General features: G+C 37.4%; 2 protein-coding genes across 6 annotated transcripts; both read right to left on the bottom strand.

Moving 5' to 3' along the window:
- Positions 1 to 1,180: 1,180 nt before the first annotated feature.
- On the bottom strand, positions 1,181 to 4,714 carry LOC116206249 (bifunctional adenosine 5'-phosphosulfate phosphorylase/adenylylsulfatase HINT4). 5 transcript variants are annotated; one of them, XR_004156650.1, is made up of 8 exons: positions 4,547 to 4,714; positions 4,352 to 4,398; positions 3,888 to 3,964; positions 3,702 to 3,765; positions 2,789 to 2,866; positions 2,569 to 2,661; positions 2,144 to 2,247; positions 1,181 to 1,667 (listed from the first exon to the last, which is right to left on the bottom strand). XR_004156650.1 is itself a non-coding variant. In XM_031539069.1 (7 exons), the coding sequence occupies exons 1-7, from the start codon at positions 4,619 to 4,621 to the stop codon at positions 1,658 to 1,660; spliced, it is 444 nt and encodes a 147-aa protein (XP_031394929.1). In that variant the 5' UTR covers positions 4,622 to 4,712; the 3' UTR covers positions 1,181 to 1,657. The 5 variants fall into 5 exon arrangements, 4 of the variants coding, with proteins under 4 accessions (XP_031394929.1, XP_031394927.1, XP_031394926.1 ...); XM_031539069.1 differs by lacking the exon at positions 2,144 to 2,247 and having other exon boundaries at positions 4,547 to 4,712; XM_031539067.1 differs by lacking the exon at positions 1,181 to 1,667 and having other exon boundaries at positions 2,075 to 2,247.
- A 1,470-nt stretch (positions 4,715 to 6,184) lies between these two features.
- LOC116206354 (chaperone protein dnaJ 13) lies at positions 6,185 to 11,123 on the bottom strand. Its single transcript, XM_031539198.1, has 13 exons — positions 10,872 to 11,123; positions 9,971 to 10,257; positions 9,383 to 9,580; positions 9,179 to 9,293; positions 8,852 to 8,938; positions 8,511 to 8,599; positions 8,288 to 8,372; positions 7,850 to 7,903; positions 7,475 to 7,555; positions 7,198 to 7,275; positions 6,796 to 7,035; positions 6,590 to 6,697; positions 6,185 to 6,515 (listed from the first exon to the last, which is right to left on the bottom strand). The coding sequence occupies exons 1-13, from the start codon at positions 11,013 to 11,015 to the stop codon at positions 6,459 to 6,461; spliced, it is 1,623 nt and encodes a 540-aa protein (XP_031395058.1). The 5' UTR covers positions 11,016 to 11,123; the 3' UTR covers positions 6,185 to 6,458.
- Positions 11,124 to 17,413: the final 6,290 nt, after the last annotated feature.

Here is a 17,413-nt window from a genome sequence, read left to right as displayed (position 1 = left end):
TTTTTTTTTTTGAAGAAGCGAGGAAAGAGCAGAGATGGCACCAAAGAGATACAGTGGGGATGCTTGCTGCCACAGCTTTGTTTGGAGGGTGCATGCACGAGTCAGCCTTTTTCGAATGGCACTTGAATTAGTAGGCAGGTAAGGGTCAAATCCGGTTGACACCCAGCATGAATATGACTAAAGATATTGTCATCATCTTAAGGATTCGAGTCAAACAGCTGGAACGAGCTATTATTATATTGAAAAATTCTAATGATTCCGTATCATTAGGATACACTTCATATTTTAATTTAAATATTTAATATTTTTATTATTTGTGATAATTTATATAAAATAATAAATACTTCAATCATAATAGTAAATACTTAAATTGAAAACAGAAATAAAAATATTTATAATAGTCACGATTACTAAAAATATTAAATAGTAGAACTGAGTATTAAAGGTTTGAATTAAAAGTACTAAATATGTTACAGTGACATGAAATTATATTAATAAAATCCTATTATATTAATAAATAAAGCGATGAGTAAAACATTGGGCTTCGGCTCATATTTCCCGGCACCCAAAAGGACCAAGTAAAACAGCCATAGAAAGGGGATCCTTTCATATCACAGGTTTCACCCGGGGAAGGACAAAAGTACTACAAAAATTACTCTTATTTTGAATTACTTTTATCATTTCGATTCTAATAAAGAGGTCCACGAACTTAATAAAGAAATAATAGATGTAAAAGCAAAACAAGAAGAAAAAATTTCACAAGTTAGAATAATATCCGAAAACTCTTAGATTATGTTTAATTTTAGATTTAAGTAGAATTGAATTTTAATTTTAATTGATTTATAATAATTGTGTTCTTGAATCATGAGAAAAAGTGTAAAAAAAATAATGAATAGTTAAGAAAAAATAATAATTGTATTATTGAATTGTAGAAAAAATAATAAATAATTTTGAGAAAGTATGATTGTATTATCAAATTGTGAAAAAATTAATGAATAGTTAAAAAAATTTCGTATTAAAAATTAAATTGAATATTTAAAAATTAATGAAAAAGAAAAAAATAATAACTGTATTATTGAATTGAAAATATAAAGTTAAAAATTGATTGTAAAATCAAACAAAGTTAAAATTAATTCCTGACAAACATCGTGTGCTACTGTATCGTACTATGCTACTTGAATTTAGTAATGGCTTGCCACTTCTTTTATTCACTTCAGAATCTTGACGTTCTTCAAGATTGCTAGTTGATTTTAGGATAAAAATCAAAGGTTTAATATTTTCTCGAGAGCTGAGGCATCTGCACATGCTAGCCTTATGCTCACATGCATGAATGAGAACGAAAGCCGTTGATTAGCGCTCTTCTGCCCTTGTAAGACATATGGGCCTTGCATGGACTTAGATATTCGACACAGAACCTAGAGATTTATTCCCCTTCAAACGCAGATCAGGAAGAAGAACTTATCGTGATCTCTTGGATTTCGGAAAGATATTTTAGCTGAGCACCGGCCACCGAGTCCCTCGCCCCTTGGGACCATTACAATATATCTAGGGATCGTGAAAGCAAATTGTGCGTGTACCTTGTTCCTTTCAGCTAGCAGGGTCCACTGGATCAGCCTCGAGGTGATTATTGTTCCCTCTAGAATTTCGTTGTTACCCCTCAAAAAGATCTACATGCACAAGCAGCAGGATCAATATAAAGGACACATCATAAGAAAGACTAAAATGTGCTGAAGGGTCCGAGCAATATTAGCTGAAGCTGCAATAATTCCGACTTTAACTTAGTGCTCCGCTCCTGTTATCCAGATTGGAATATACAGACCACATCAGAAGCCTTTAGCTCCTCTGCGACTCTCCACCGGCGGCATATAAGAAGCCTTAGCTACCCATATTGTCCCATCTATCGAAGAGATGCTTTTAACACATTTATGCTCCAAGGTTAGTTAACTAATCAATAACTGCCAAGACAGTTTAATCTCAAGTTATTTCAGCACCGCAATTACTGCAGTGCAGAACCTATTCTACTTTACTGAGTTACCTCAGAAGCAATCCCAGACTCCAAAGCATTCAATAGGAATGACGTTCTAATGCAAGAAGGACATCCACTGAGATATGGGTTCACAGTAACTCATCAGAGCAATCGTACCTTCAACAATTAAGAGTACTGTCATTCATTCCTCTGCCGGGGACTTTGGGAGTTCACCTATCATAATGTCATCCCCCCCTCAACTATCATCGAATTGCTGAATCCTTCCTTGCCAATATAATTCAACATCACATAGATTTCTAGCTTTTACAATCACCATAGCCAACTCCTAAGTGACCAGGAAAACTATGCAGGGCAGTGTATTAAGTGTCCAAAATGCTTTCAATGAACACATATATTTTTTCTTTTATCTTCAAGTACATGCGCAGCAGGTGTCCATGCTGTATACCCGAGCTTATAAAATGATGAGGGTGAACTTTTATTTTACATGGTAAGCTTTTGCGCCAAACTTGCAATGATTAAACAAGTTGATTAGAATAAAGTGGTAAGACATAGCAATTGTTACAAGTAGAAATTAAGCTTACAAGTTGGGTGTCAAGGGTTTCAATTTCTTCAGCAACTTGTCTGCTTCAATAAAGCCGACTGGTCCCAGGGGTGTGTATTTTATTTGTCTCCATCTGTTCAAGCACTTCAACTATTTTATCAGACACCTTTAACCGTAGGGTAAAAAATAAGAGCGAAAAGTAAAAACCAAATCAAAAGACAAAAAAAAACAACATAGAGGCCTGTGAACAAGTAGGTTACCTAGGGATGAATGGCAGTGCCAAACAATGAAGATGCAAATGATTAACGCTGTTCATTGGTGGCTGATGAAAGCCAAATCTGTCAAGGTGAATGCGCGGGGAAAACAAGACCATCATAATGGTCAAATGGGATTGAGCTTGCACTATTTATGCACAAAAGCACGAAGAAGTATTATGTAGCAAAATTATGGGTCACGCTGTTTTCTTCCTTCAATTTTATTCATCGCCCAGAACAGACTACAGAGACTAGAAAGCATGCCAACAGCACCACATTCATCAGAGCTTTATTTATTTTTATTTTTTTTTTCCCTAAAATATATTTCAGAGCTTCATTTAGTGACATTACAAATGAAGAATCTATCCAAGAAATGGAAAGTATAGTTGCGGATCGTTACAACTGTTATATGAATAGATGCAGCTTCCTTAATTGATCGTCTAAAGTAACATTCTTTGCTATGTCTATTCACTGAACCAAAAATTGAAAGTCCACATTCCAGAGCAGCGTTCAGACTCTTCTGGATATAGCTAAACAACTTAAAAATTATAGCTGCCTAACATTCATAATGTTCGCAACAGTTGCGTGTAGCATCATAGAAGTGCTCCAGCAACAGATTTCTTCGCCACTGCCATTTCAATGACTATCTTGTGATATCAACGTCAAGGAAGTAATCTGGAAATACAAGAATATTATCTAGCAAAGAAGTGACAGAGACCAGACTTCCAATCAAGGACAATTTTGCCAACTAGCATGATTGCAGCTAAGTCCGATTCAGGTAGTCTCCAAGAAGGGTCACTCAATTCTATAAATGACTATGAAAACATGAGATATAAGTAGTTTCTGCCCTTCTGTTTTATTATGCCCAGCTGAATGGCGAACAGAAGGCACTAAACAACTTGAGAACATGAAATAATACCTATATACTGTTTGAGGTGCATCGCGATTTAATAGCATTTGGCCCACATTCAGCATATGACTAACTGCACAAAACAATAACAATGAAAAACTTCAATAAAAACAATGCACTGACAGGAAAATGCAACTAGAAGTCATGAAGTGATTTATTCGGGCAAAAATGATATCGCCATGGAAATTCATTCACCTAAAGAGTAGTCGTCTGCTCTTCTCTGAAGATTTCTGACAGTAGGAATGTGCTGCTTGGGAATAACCAAGTAGTGCCTGTGGAAGCATCAAGCTCTTAAGCCCAACTTGGAAGAAACCCAAATGAAAGCAAAATCAAGTAGATCGATGAGCACCCATTACAGCGAAATCGTCAAATAGGAGAACCACCATATACATGTGAGCTGAACATTTGTGAATTCATGCTTCAATTGTAAGATTAGCAGTTCAACATTCAGATCATAGCGCAGAGTAAACTCAGTCAGGACAGCAAAGAAAATTAACGCCCAGATACTCTAATGCGAGAGCAAACAAACCACGCAAACATCGAAAGTCACGCACTAAAACAAATGAAAATGGTAGTCGGAACTGCGATTTTACGCGATCAACTCAGAAGCTCCTCCAAATTCATATCATAGAGAATCGGGTGCTTAACGACTAAAAAACCTGAATGCGGATGGATTAATGTCCTGAAAAGCGACCACCTTCTCATCCTGCAATAGCTATAGCTTATCAGTGAGCTCGAAATCGGAATATTGGCACCGCGTCAGCGTTTGGTTGGCGAGGAAAACACGAGAAAGTGAAACAGTAGAGTGGGCGAAGGATAAAGAGGGGAGCGGCTCGGTGGTGATGAAGACGAACATTGTGGAGGAGCGTCGTCGAGGTGGAAGAGCTGGCGATTTGGCAGAAGATGCACGGCGACGAACCTCCCGCCATTTCCTTCCACCGGAATCCGATGCCAACGGAGAAGAGAAGCTCCTCAAACGACGGGATTAACCTAGTTATACTCGCCGTCGCGCCCTCTCTACTCGCTTGGGCGGAGTGCCAACTGTCAGATCAACATTGGTCATATGGAAAATATAGACTCCGTTTGATTTTACAATCGAATTTTAAAATTTTAATTTTAATTTTAACTTTAGTCATTACACAATAAAAATTAATAATATAATTACTATATTTTTTAAAAAAAAATTTAACTATTCAATTTAATTTTTAATATTAAATTCTTTTAACTATTCATTACTTTTTCCACAATTCAACGATATAGTCATTACTTTTTCTCAACTATTCATTACTTTTTCATTTTTTTTTATAATTTAACGACATAATCATTACAATCCAATTAAAATCAAAACTCAACTCTACTTAACTCTAAACTAAACACACCAATATTGTCAAGGAATCAAACATGGTTGAATAATCACGCACTCTTTCGCCTTTTTTTAATCGAAAATATATACATGCATATATTATGAAGTAATTTCTCTCTTTGTTCAGCCATAAAAAGCTTCTTTTTTTCTCTTTCTATTTTCTTTGATAAATTTCTCTAATTTTTTTTCGAGGAGCACTTACGTTTGATTAATCTCGTTTGGGCGCGATTGACTAATGCCCCCGTCAATTCTTAAATTTCTACACTGTAAATAGGAATCACCCCTGAAATGATTTGCCCTTGAAATGCACATGCATAATTTCTTCTTCTTCTTCTTCTTCTTCTTATTCTTCTTCTTCTTCTTCTTTTCTTTTGGTTTAATCATAAATTGCCATTTCTTTTTTATATATAAAAATTGTTTTTTTTCGATATAAAGTTTAAATTTTCCGCAGTAAATTTCATACTTTTCAGTAATTAAGATTAACCATGATAATTACTCTCTAAATTAAAATTTTACAATCTAATTGAAAAGAATTATATCTGTCATAATATCCTCAAATTACAATTATGGATCCACATTTTATTTTGATAAAAATAACATTCTATATTATATTATTACTGACAGTTGAGTGTGTTTGGATTGAGAGTTGAGTGGAGTTGAGTTTTGGTTTTAATTGATTTGTAATGATTGTATTGTTGAATTATGAGAAAAAGTGTGAAAAAGTAATAAATAATTGAGAGAAAATAATGATTAAATAATGATTGTGTAGTTAAATTGTGAAAAAGTAATGAATAGTTGAGAGAATTTAATATAAAAAATTAAATTGAATGGTTAAAAATATTTAAAAAATATAAAAAGTAATGATTGTGATGTTGAATTGAAGATAAGTGGAGTGGAGTTGAGTTGAGTTGAACATTGTTCTGAAAACAAACACATCCTTAGTAGTTCATTATATTTACAAATCATAATAATCTCACTTCAACATATAATCCAAGAAAATGATTTCAAAGTTAGTTTTCAGTATAGCCTTTTCATACCGTATCGCATAACGATCTCCAACCGAATGGCCCATCAAATTAATCAATATCCACGCCAAAGTATCATTATTTTTCCTTGGGAGATATCATCATCCAATAAAAGAATTAGAAATTTCTGTCAAAGGATTTTAGTTTATTAGGGGAAGAAAGAAAAAAGAACGAGTTTCCTCTTTTGCTTATTCATCCAAAAAAAAAAAAGAGTTTCCTCTTTGCTCTCTATAGTACAACATGGAATCACTAAGCAGGTTGCCCAGAAAGGAAACGGATATAAAAAAGGGCAAAGCAAACCTATCCAACATAAATATGAGCTCAAAAATCGCCTCGAATGGACCGAGGGTTCGGATGTTAAAGGGGTCCCGAGTGAATTTAGATCCTGTGTGCTTCTTGGGGTATGGTCAACTCCTCGCAATCGTCCACAGTTACCTGTTTCATATACTCGAATCAGTAATCAGATCGATCCTATCAAACCTCTAGGAAAGTAATTCTCGAGGAAGTACCTCGAATTCTTTGCCATCGTAAGTATACTGTACATAGAGCTGCTTTGGAACACCAGGGCAAGGATCGCAAAAACCCATAATACCTGACTTTCTCACCCCCTCGTGAAGCTGCCAATCGAGAAATACAAAGAAAACCGCAACAACTATAATTTTTTTTTCTCTATTTTCTTTTCAAAACACCAGAAGCTCTGGGGAATAGAATATACCTTGAGCTGTCCCGAATCACTGACTAGGAAATTTAGGGGTAAGGTAACATCTATGACTTGTGAAGCTAATTCGGGGTCTACTCCTCCCAAGTCTTCACTTCTTCCATCATTCTTAAGGTTTCCGTACTTCGCTTCAGTAACAACAAGGCCTCCCACTTCTAGCTGTCGGTTCTTCTTCCGATTGGCTACGTTTTCTAGCAACTTCTGAGCTCTCTCTGCCGCTTTCCTCGCTTCCTGAACCTAAAATTTTATTTACCAGATGTAGGCTCAGGGAAGAAATCATAAGCGCGAGTATGTTTACTAAGTAAAAATACAGATATGTGTTCGGAAATACGAAATCTTCAAAATATTACTTGGTCAAAACATTGCATGAATTATAATGCAGAAAGGCAGTAGCCCTACCTCAGCTGAAGTTTTCTCCATGTTCTCTAAAGCCTTCTGTTTTTTCCTCTTAAGAAAATAAGGCTTTAAAACAAATTTCTGCAAGCAAATATAGGAAAACTTTCAGCAAATTACTAATGGTAAGCACGAAATTCTGAGTTAGCTTTGATAATCAGAAAGTTATAATCAGGTTGTATTCTCCATAAGTTTGCATAAAGCCCAATAATGCTACTGCTAAATTTAAGGAGCCCCGGAAAAGTTTCTCATGCTGTAAAAACGGAGTTACATAGCTAGAGACCTTTAGTACAAAGTATGCAGAGGCCGGAACTACGAATGCTCCAGCTGAGAAGAGAGGATTAATATGCCTTGATAGCAAAATCTGCACGTAAGACAATAAAAACTTCAGATCACTTCCACCAAAATATTTGACAAGCACTGCAAACCGTGTTAATTTGGCCACCAATATATCCAATATTAATCTAGACAACAAAAGAAACGGAAGAAAAGAGTGCAAAAAGAAACAATTCAGAGACTAAACTGCTAATACATAAACTATTACCATAAGGTGAGTACTGTAACAACTGCTTTGTAAGGTTAAAGAGGCTAAACATTGTAAAAGGACAAAAAATCAGTGCAGGAAATAATTGAAACTTAACAATGATTCTCAACTTACCGGGATAATTAACTTTTGGCCACTTCGGTGCAATTCGAGTTTCCAAAATATACCCTGTAAAGAAAGTATAAGTCCTACAGAGTAAATGGCTTCATTCATGCACAAGGATGATCACAAGAGCCTATCTACATGTGGGAAGTCGAAACACAGATGAAGATAGAGTCAAAACGTTGAAAACAAGAAGTCAATATTTAGAAAAACCAAACAAAGCCACCAAGAATCACTTTGCATGATATTGCTGGCATGTTTTCAAAAGAAGTTCGCGGGATGAGCTAAATAAATAATAGAGGCAAATTCTCGAACTTTTAAGCCATGAAAATGTTTATGTTCTTCTGGTAGCTCGTGAGCCTGCAATGTCTAATGTTAAAAATTGGCGTGGGCCAGAAGGCAGAACTTGACGATGAAATGATAATCCTCCTTTTCAGTATCTGAAATTACCTTAATTCCAATTGTATACAGAGCACGGACAGTACTAAATTTGGATATTTTTCTCCCACCACCAATTTCAATCTCAAGTGCAGTGCTGCATTTAGAACCAGTAAGACATCAGAACAGTCATCTCCAGTACAGAAATACATAATAGCTTGTTAGTAGCACTCTTTCCATGTTCCTATATGCTTAAAAAAGGGGTTTAAGAATGTTCAGAATACCAACAAAATACCTTCCAACTTTACCACCTATACAGCCATGAGATTTCGATGAAAAGCGCCACGCACAATTTGCTGATGCCCCAAAATAGCTCGTTCCGAACTACAGAAATTAACATAGACAGCAGACATATAGACATTAAATATGGATATGAAGTTCTCCTTAATTTGGACTTTGCCAAAACAAGATGCTGCTAGTTCAAATGAGAGAATGAATATACTAAAACTTGTAAGTTAATCGAATTGAAGGGAACAACACTGAGAAATTATACTGAACTGAGTAAAAGTTAAAAATATGACTTATATCAAATTTCATGGTATAAGTTTCAAAAGTTCAATTAAAATACTAACACACCTTGACCTCACCAGCAGCAGACATTTTCTTGTCTTCCTTGCGCCAACCAACTCCAATAGACGACTCCCGACCCAGAACAAGCTGTATCTGAAAACAAGGAAGCCCAGAGGAAAAATGAAGATGTGAATCCATAAATAACTATTTTACTGCAAGTGAACTCATCAAACCTTGCTCTACCTCACACCTACTGCCCTTTAATACATACTGGTAGTAAGTTTATTTCCTTATTTGTAAATAACTACGTTCCAATTATACTTTCACAAAATTTAGCAAAAATAAAAGCAAGACAAGACTTAAATAGAGCCACTAGAGTTATAAGGAGAATACATTTCCATTTGCTGTTTCTGTGAGCTGGCGAGTCCAGGTATTCGAAAGATTGATAGAGCCATCTTGAAGAGACATCGCTAAACCCATTGTTGCAGTCGAATGATTCGATAAGTGACTGAAAGTTGAGCAAAAGACGAGGTGAATAACTATATATATATGATTATAAGAGTAAAGTCTACTTAGAAAAGAAGTACTCTGCCTTACTGAGTTGTTTGCACCCCAATAAGAGAATGCAAGCCAAATGTGACCATAAATTCTGCTGATGCGACCGAAGATATTTCGTGTCTAAGCAGAACAGAGCCAGCTCGACCCCCAGAGTTTTCAGCAACCGCCAAATTTCCACTAAGAGCTAATGTGTTATGCTTCGATAGTTGAGACTGATACTCACTTGTCATGGCCATTCTAATATCAAATTTTGAAATAGATTAGTAGTCAAATAGAACAGTAAGAATGAACTGGGGCAAAGTAGCTGAAGAGAGAGAATAAACTCGACTTGCAATATCTGGTAGGCTACTACACAAGAAAGTAAAGTGGGTTTTTGGGTTGTTTTTTGGTGGGGGGGGAGGGGGGGGGGTGCGCGGGCGGCAAAACTTGTCAAAATTAAGTGCAGGCAATATTGTAAGAAGCAGGTAAGGAATAAGGGGAATTCAATCCATCTTTGGGTCACCAAAGAAATGGTATGCTATTTGTGCTATTAAGCAATGGCAATGCAAGGGTTCAAAATTCAACTATCTTATCAGTTTGAGAAATGAAATCTACTACACAAGATTGCAAAAAGGAGTTTAAGCTTACCCTCTCACAAAGCCATCACCATCTAAAAGATGAGGCAACGAGAGATTCGTCAATATCGTGCCAGAAGGCCGAAAATGCGCCAAGTTCTTTTCTTGTTCCTTCCTTTGACGTAACCTTTCGAGTTCTTCTTTTATTTCTTCAGCTTTACTCAGCCTTGGCCCGAGTTCCAAACCCGAGTTTAACCCTTCCATTCCATATATGTCATATATTTGCCTCTTAGTTTCATCAGACAATATCTCATATGCTTGGCATATACGTTGAAAATTCTGTGTTGCAACTTCCTTCATCTGCAAGTCAGTATGACAAAGAATAAAATCACTCGCACCCCGTGATTTGATAAATCCAGAATGAATCTTGATTCACAAATCACCTAATAAAAGCTCTTTCGATTTAGACATACCAACAAATTCATTCGAATCCCATTTAGTACTACAGTAGACCAGCTCTAGTCCCGCAAACAAACGAACAATTAGGATACCATTTGGACAGCAGTTAACAAATTTCCATTGGAATTCTTTGCTGTTCCATTCTCATGTCCATTTGTTTCGAGGTTGCTATTTGCTAAACGGAAAAGGAAGATTATTAAGAGGTTTAAGCAGGGTTTAACTTCATTATATTCATCGTCCTTTGATCAGTTAGCAATGCCAGTAATCAAAGGACCGCGCTTTGATTAAAAGAAGCAATCTTTAACTGAAATTGTATGAAACGGAATGAACTATTAAGCAATAACTAATCTAAGGGGGTGTAGTAGTTTACTAATGGGTTCACTTAATCATATTCATCTTCCTTTGATCAGTTAGCAATGACCGGTGATTACAAGGAGCAGGCTTCGATTAAGGAAGCAACTTTCAGCTGGAATGGAATTGTAGGGAGCGGAATCAAGCAATTTGCAGAATCGTACATGAATGTCTTGGTACTTATCGGGGTGATAGACTTGAGCCCATTGCCGGTAAGCTTTCCTGATTTCCTCCTCCGTCGCCTCCGGCGACACGTGCAGCAGAGCGTAGAGCTCCCTGTTCGGCGGTCCCGTCCCTTCCTCGTCCATCTCGTAAGGACAATTTTGGAGCTCTCTCTGCGTGGGGCTATCGAATAGAAGAAGGGTTTAAGGGTTTTGGCTCGAACGTGCGGGCGGCAACAGCCGCATCATTACCCCGGTTCCGGAACCGGCAGCTTTTCTCCCACGGTGGAAGACAGCCAATCGCCAAGTGCCACGTAATTACTCTGCATGACCGTGTTAAAAAGATAAAAAGAATATTTACCTTCCATTTTTTGATACAAACGTTGATAACATAAATGTGCATCAAATTTATACGTACCTATAATTTTGACATATAAAAGCTTGAGCACCAATTGACGGATATTAATATAGTGATATAAGGTGCTGACACAAAACTAAGAGATTCTGGATTCAATCCTCATGTCACTAGAATTGATCGCCTGAATGTTTACATATTGAAAAAGTTTTCGAGCGTTGTCACTAGAATTTGATGCTTTAGTAAGGAGATCAGCAAAATCTAGCTTGCACATGTATAGGATGCCCAACCCAATGTTCACCCCTAGTTTATGCCCTTTTCCTGTCGGAACTATTCTATTGTCCGAGCTTCATAGACTTTGCTGATGTTCCGAGCTCAATGAGCTTGGTTTCTAGAGTGTTAAGTTTGGGCTTGCATTCGAGCCGAAAACAAGTTGGGCTTTTTTTTTGGACCTTCTGTTTGAATTCGGTGTAGGTTTTTTACGCTCTCCCCACCGCACCGATCATCTCGTAGGAGAGCTGGAGGAGGAGCTTTGCCGTATTTGCCGCTCGTTGCTCTGGGAACCCGCGTCTCGACTCTCTGTTTCTTTTTCGGTGATTCTGAGAATATGGTTGAAGCTCTCTCTTCCTCGACGGTTCGTGCTCCGGATCCCTCTCGGAGGATTTATGGATTCCTTGATGTTTGTACCTTTTTTATCTTTGGAATGTATTCCTATGTATATTCGTAGGCGAGACAACCTTTTGGTTCTTGGACCTATTTTTTGTAACAACATTGGGCTAACCAACATCTCAACTATATCCTCTCTATCTTGACCTGGGATGATGAGATGGGCTTGGCCCAGGGAAATATATATATAAGTAGAATCTCACGTTATGAAGCTTATTCAGTCCCAGGATAACCCGTCCGAAATTCTAAATGAACATAATCGACTGTAAACTATAACACAATCGACTGCACATTGACTTTAGTCGACTATGTTACACTTACAGTTAACTGTATTCATATGAACCTTCTCCGTGATGGATACTACCTGGGACCGGATAATTTTCCTCATTGATAATGGCAAATGGCACAATGTATTTTTAGTATTGGTACAATAATACCCTATGTTCGATCGAGTTGAATTTCACGGGTTATTAAAATTTATGTTCTATTATACCAAATTCATAAACCTCCTTTATAATGAAAAAATAATACACACTGGTTTTTCCTTCCTTGTTCGGGCACTAGCAGCACTCTACTCTTTGATAGAACTCGAGTCCAGTTACATTTGAAAGGGATTGACTACATCATATGCTTTATGGGCATCCATCCAACCCTCTGCGCGGATTTATGTCGTCTTTTGGACGGCTTCTGAACTTGTTGGGGACACGTCGATGTATTGTTCGAATGGGTTTTGATGTCATCCACATGATAATCTATGCAATATATAGTTACCTTACGTAATATATATGTAGATCTACCATGTGATTTTGATGGACTTACATTTTGCTTCCACTTCCGGAGAATCTCTCTTTACTCTTCTCCCAAAGCTACGCATGTCTCCAGCCATCAAACTTTATAATCAATCAATTAAAATTCCAATCTCTTTTCTTGATTTGAATAATTTGTTTTCTTCCTATAATGCTTAGGACACTTTACGTTTCGTATTCCCATATTGCAAGATGTATGGTGCTCCTACCGGAATGTTTGACATTTGAAAGAACTATCGAAGGATATATATATATATATATACAAATCAATTGAGGGAAAAAAAAAACACATAGATAGGTTGTTCATGCCAATCGCGATTATATGTATATTTATTGTCTGCATGTACATATATTCTCTGTGCGCTATCATATGTTCGTCATCCACGGATGTCTACTACAAAAATCCGGGCGTGGAGCCCACCAGGAAGCTTCATGGAAATTTCTTCGGAGGCCCCACCTTATATGAGCCACGTACCAATCAAATCAATTATAGATTGCATTTACGTATCAGTGTTACCCTCCAAGGAATTATGGCCAGCTACACCTTGCAAAAAATTAATATTGCATTTACTTTTGTGGTTAGCCTTTTTTTTCAATATATATATATATATACACTCCTTTGCAGGTTCAGAAATTATTAGCTTCACGGGAAGACAGTGTAATATATACATATAAAATATCATCGTGTATGCAATAAGATATTTAATTTATTTTTCCAAAGGACGTGTAGCTTCACGATCTCAACACATACGGGTTTTGTGAAACCTGATTGTTTACGTACTATACACAAGAGCACGGGAAATAAAGTTTTCATAAAACTATATCACGTGTTATTTTTATTTGCATATAGATAATGCAGTAGTCTTATATTATTAATTATTCAGCTAGTCTAATAAGTCCACGTGGCCCATCGATAATATTCTCTCCTTACAATAAAGTTACGATGCATATGATGCATGAAAAGGCAGCACCGCGCTATTCTTGCAGGGAAGAGAACCGAGCTTTTCCTCTGAGAGCTGAGAGAGAAGTTCAGACCAGAAACAGCCATTGAAGGAAGCTTCTCAAACGTACGTACTTTGCCATTGCCTGCAAGCTTCCTCTCCGACAACCGAAACCCGAAAGCTCCCAAAAAGATCGAATACTTCCCTCGCCAATTAATACCAGATGGGACTGCAGTTGGTTGCTCTTGCAAAGCTTAATTCCATATTCAGTTCCCAAACTCTAATTCCGCTCCTCACTGGCCTCGTTTGGCCATTCCTCATCAAGCTCTCCTTTGGCTTGAGACTCGTCCGGGAAACCTATCTTGACCTCGTTCGCACGTCTAGCCTCTTCTTCTTCCAGCTCAGGCAGATTGCCGCCGAGGCTGAGCATCCAAGAGGCGCTGCCAGCACAAGTGCTGCTCCAGGCGGTGGCATTGGTGGATCGTCGAGGTGGGAGAGAGCTCTCCGCCTAGTCTATCGGACCTTGACTAGGGCTAGACGATCGATGCCGACTCCAGTGGAGGATGAAGACAGCCTGCACACTCTCTCTATGCTAGCACTTTAGTCAAATGCTCGATCGATCTGGATGATCAGTGGATGAGCAGCTGATCGAGATTTGGAGGTAATTAATTAAAGAACCGGCATGTTTTGAATTATCGATGCCATCTAAGTGGACAACTGCCTGTAGTTCGAGCCTTAAACTATCATTTCATGCTGCACGGCAACTTCGAACATATATATATGTGCGTGAGAGAGTGTGTGTGTGTATGTGTGCATGCGAAAAGCCTATATTCAATTCGGATATATATGCAATCTTCAGCTTGGATGTTGCGGATTCATGTGCATGCTTGGACTATGCTCTGTGAATCCATACGTATATATGTTGTGTATGAGCGCACTTCGTTAAGTATACTCTGGATCTATGGGGGATTGGCCAAAAAAAAAACAAGAAGAAGAAGAACCTAAGTTTATGCGAGGAAGGCCATGCATAATTAATTAGAAGATTTTTTTTTTTTTTTTGTGAATCATGGTATTCGAAAGTCCAATTGAGCACCGACTAATCCAGTCGAGCCGAGTCGGCTCATTAAGAGGTAAAACTCTCACAGCATGAATTTTCTACATTCACAAGGACTCGAATATGATACCCCACCTTGGTAATTAATTAGAAGATTGATGATACACTTTGTCGGTTCACAGAGTGAATTACAGTTGGAAACATAACTCAACAGTTTCCAAGCAAAGACATCAAGAAACATTAATAATAACAAAGAAAATTGTGGCTTGATCATAACTATATTTGATACACTTTTTATCTTTTGTTTAAAAATTTGTGAAAATTATCCTGACAATCATCGAATAGTTAGTCGGTTTAATATAATTATATGAAAATATAATTTATCGTAAGTGCCGTAGAATTATGAGTTGGCTTTCACCGTACCTAGATGTTGTCATATGCGATCTTTGTCAATACCTCATACCGATTCGGAGACCCAAACATTTTTCTTTTAGGCCACGAGACTCCATCAACTTGAGATAGAACTTATAGATATAGCAGTTAATTGGTGTCTGATGAGGCCTTTCAAATGCAATCAACCCAACCCAAACCCCACACCTTCCGTCCTCCTCAATTTGGGCCGGACGATGATGATCCAAGGGGTCAATGGCCCTCTGTTTCTCAGATTCTCGATGGGCCTGGTGATCATGATTTTTGCATAGAAGGCATAGATATTCTTGTGCTAAAGCTCAAGTCCCGTTCTATTATATTTTCCATGTCCACCACATGATATCAACAGGTCTAGTGGATCACAACTAATGCAGGTTCAAAAAAAGATAAAACTCTTCTAATCATGGATTTTCTCCGTTTATAAGGCTACATTTGATCATGCAAGTTCGTAAGTATCTTCTTCCAAGTTTAGTACTATAGGTAAAATAGAGCAATACATTTCCATTAAAATCATGGAAATGAATCGCCGATATGTAGTTTATGTGGTTCGGAGCAGAGGTTTCTTATTATCACTCGCTCCCATTCAATATATCCTTTTCGCGTTGGTCCGTCATTTTTTATACCATTCCCGATTTTTCTAATGTTCAATAGGTTTCAAAACTATCTCCATGGTACAACTAATTAACTTTTTATTGCCGGAACCTCGACAAACCGTTAGATCTACTAGTAACCCTTTTTTTTTTCTGATGACAGTCACAACATATATGCACGGATGGGCAGTCTTCTCGCATTTGGTTATAGAACTTCACACGCTGGATTTTAAAATATAGAACGCATTCTTGAGTGGAATATGGAACATCTATTTGAAAAAGATACAGAAAGCCAAACACGCACTGCTCAGAGCACTAAATATGTAAGTAGGGTTGTCCGGTCATACGTTCTTTTTTTCATGCTTGTTTGTTCTTCAATTTTTTTTTCCCCTTTTTCAGCTAGGGAAAAGATAAAATATCCTCTTTTTTTTCATGATCAATTAAAAAAAAGGGTACAAAGTCGCAATCCCAGCTAAGCTTTCTGACAAATGGCTTCATCGCCCTGTAAAGTAGAGGGCCATCTGTTTGCCCCGATAAAGCGGGTCCAAAATGTGCCCATAATCACTCCAATCATTATTAAGCGAGCAGCAATGACGCACTAGTAAGAGACATAAAGGCTATGATCCATGGGGACTGGGCGGCGTCGATGGAACACATTCATCAAGAAAGAAATATGTGTGCTGGTTAGTTAGCAAACTACGTATTAATACTTTCAATAAGAGTTCATAGACCCGGCCGCTTCAAGATCGACCATGTGTTGTTCGCGAATGTTGTAAAAGTCATCATATCTCACTTTTGTGTTGTTTGACTCTTTAATACATTTGAGTTCAAGCCCGTGTTTCACAAAAACCTTTTGTTTGGACCCCTTTCCATATGGGGGGAGACCATCCTATGAGGTACTAAAATTCTTTACCATACTTACGGATGTTCGAGATTAGTCGCAAACTCATTGATCAAATAATGTATGTGGATAAGTTAGAATCAGCTTGAAGATGAAAAAAAAAAAAAACCAAAGAATGAGAAAGGCGTCGAGTGGATGTACACCGATTTTCTTGAACATAACAAAGTAGGAGGCCATTCGGAAATGATCATTGATTAAAATACAGAGTTGAATTAATTAACCTTTTTGGTCAGGACTATAGACAGTTTCTCCTATTTATCCCCCGACATTATGATGAAAAAGCAAATATAATCGAAAGGGAATAACGATTCGTTTGGTCGGATGCCGCGCCGGTGAGGAGGTGTTCACAGGTTCCAACGTTCGAAAACCACAGATTGATTGATATTTTTCAAAAGAAAAGAGAAGTGGGCCCAAAGGGAATCCGGCCGAAAGAATACAACAACAGTAATAAAAGTACTAATTAAGCCATGCTCGGTCCATCATCGTCAAATGGCCTATATATATATATATATATATATATATGGATAGGGCTTGTTTGGTTGAGAATTAAAATAAGAGACTACATGCATAATTGTGATATTATAATTTTACCGTTGAGTGAGGCCACCAGATCCACATTCACCCAAACGAACTATTTAGTGGGCTCCCTCTGGGCCTGCATTTCTCAGTTGCCTCGTGCCTGCATTAGGAAAGCTTGGATTGGTATCAAAATTAAAAAATGTTTTTGTCCTTAATATATATCGATGGTTTTTTTTTTCGATTATAAGAGAGATTCATGAGTCTAGTATATTGAAATAAAAATC

Source organism: Punica granatum, chromosome 4 (genome assembly GCF_007655135.1).
Source record: "Punica granatum isolate Tunisia-2019 chromosome 4, ASM765513v2, whole genome shotgun sequence".
Classification (NCBI taxonomy): Eukaryota; Viridiplantae; Streptophyta; class Magnoliopsida; order Myrtales; family Lythraceae; genus Punica; species Punica granatum.
Note: the sequence above shows the minus strand (reverse complement) of the source record. Positions and strands in the feature narration are given on the sequence as shown.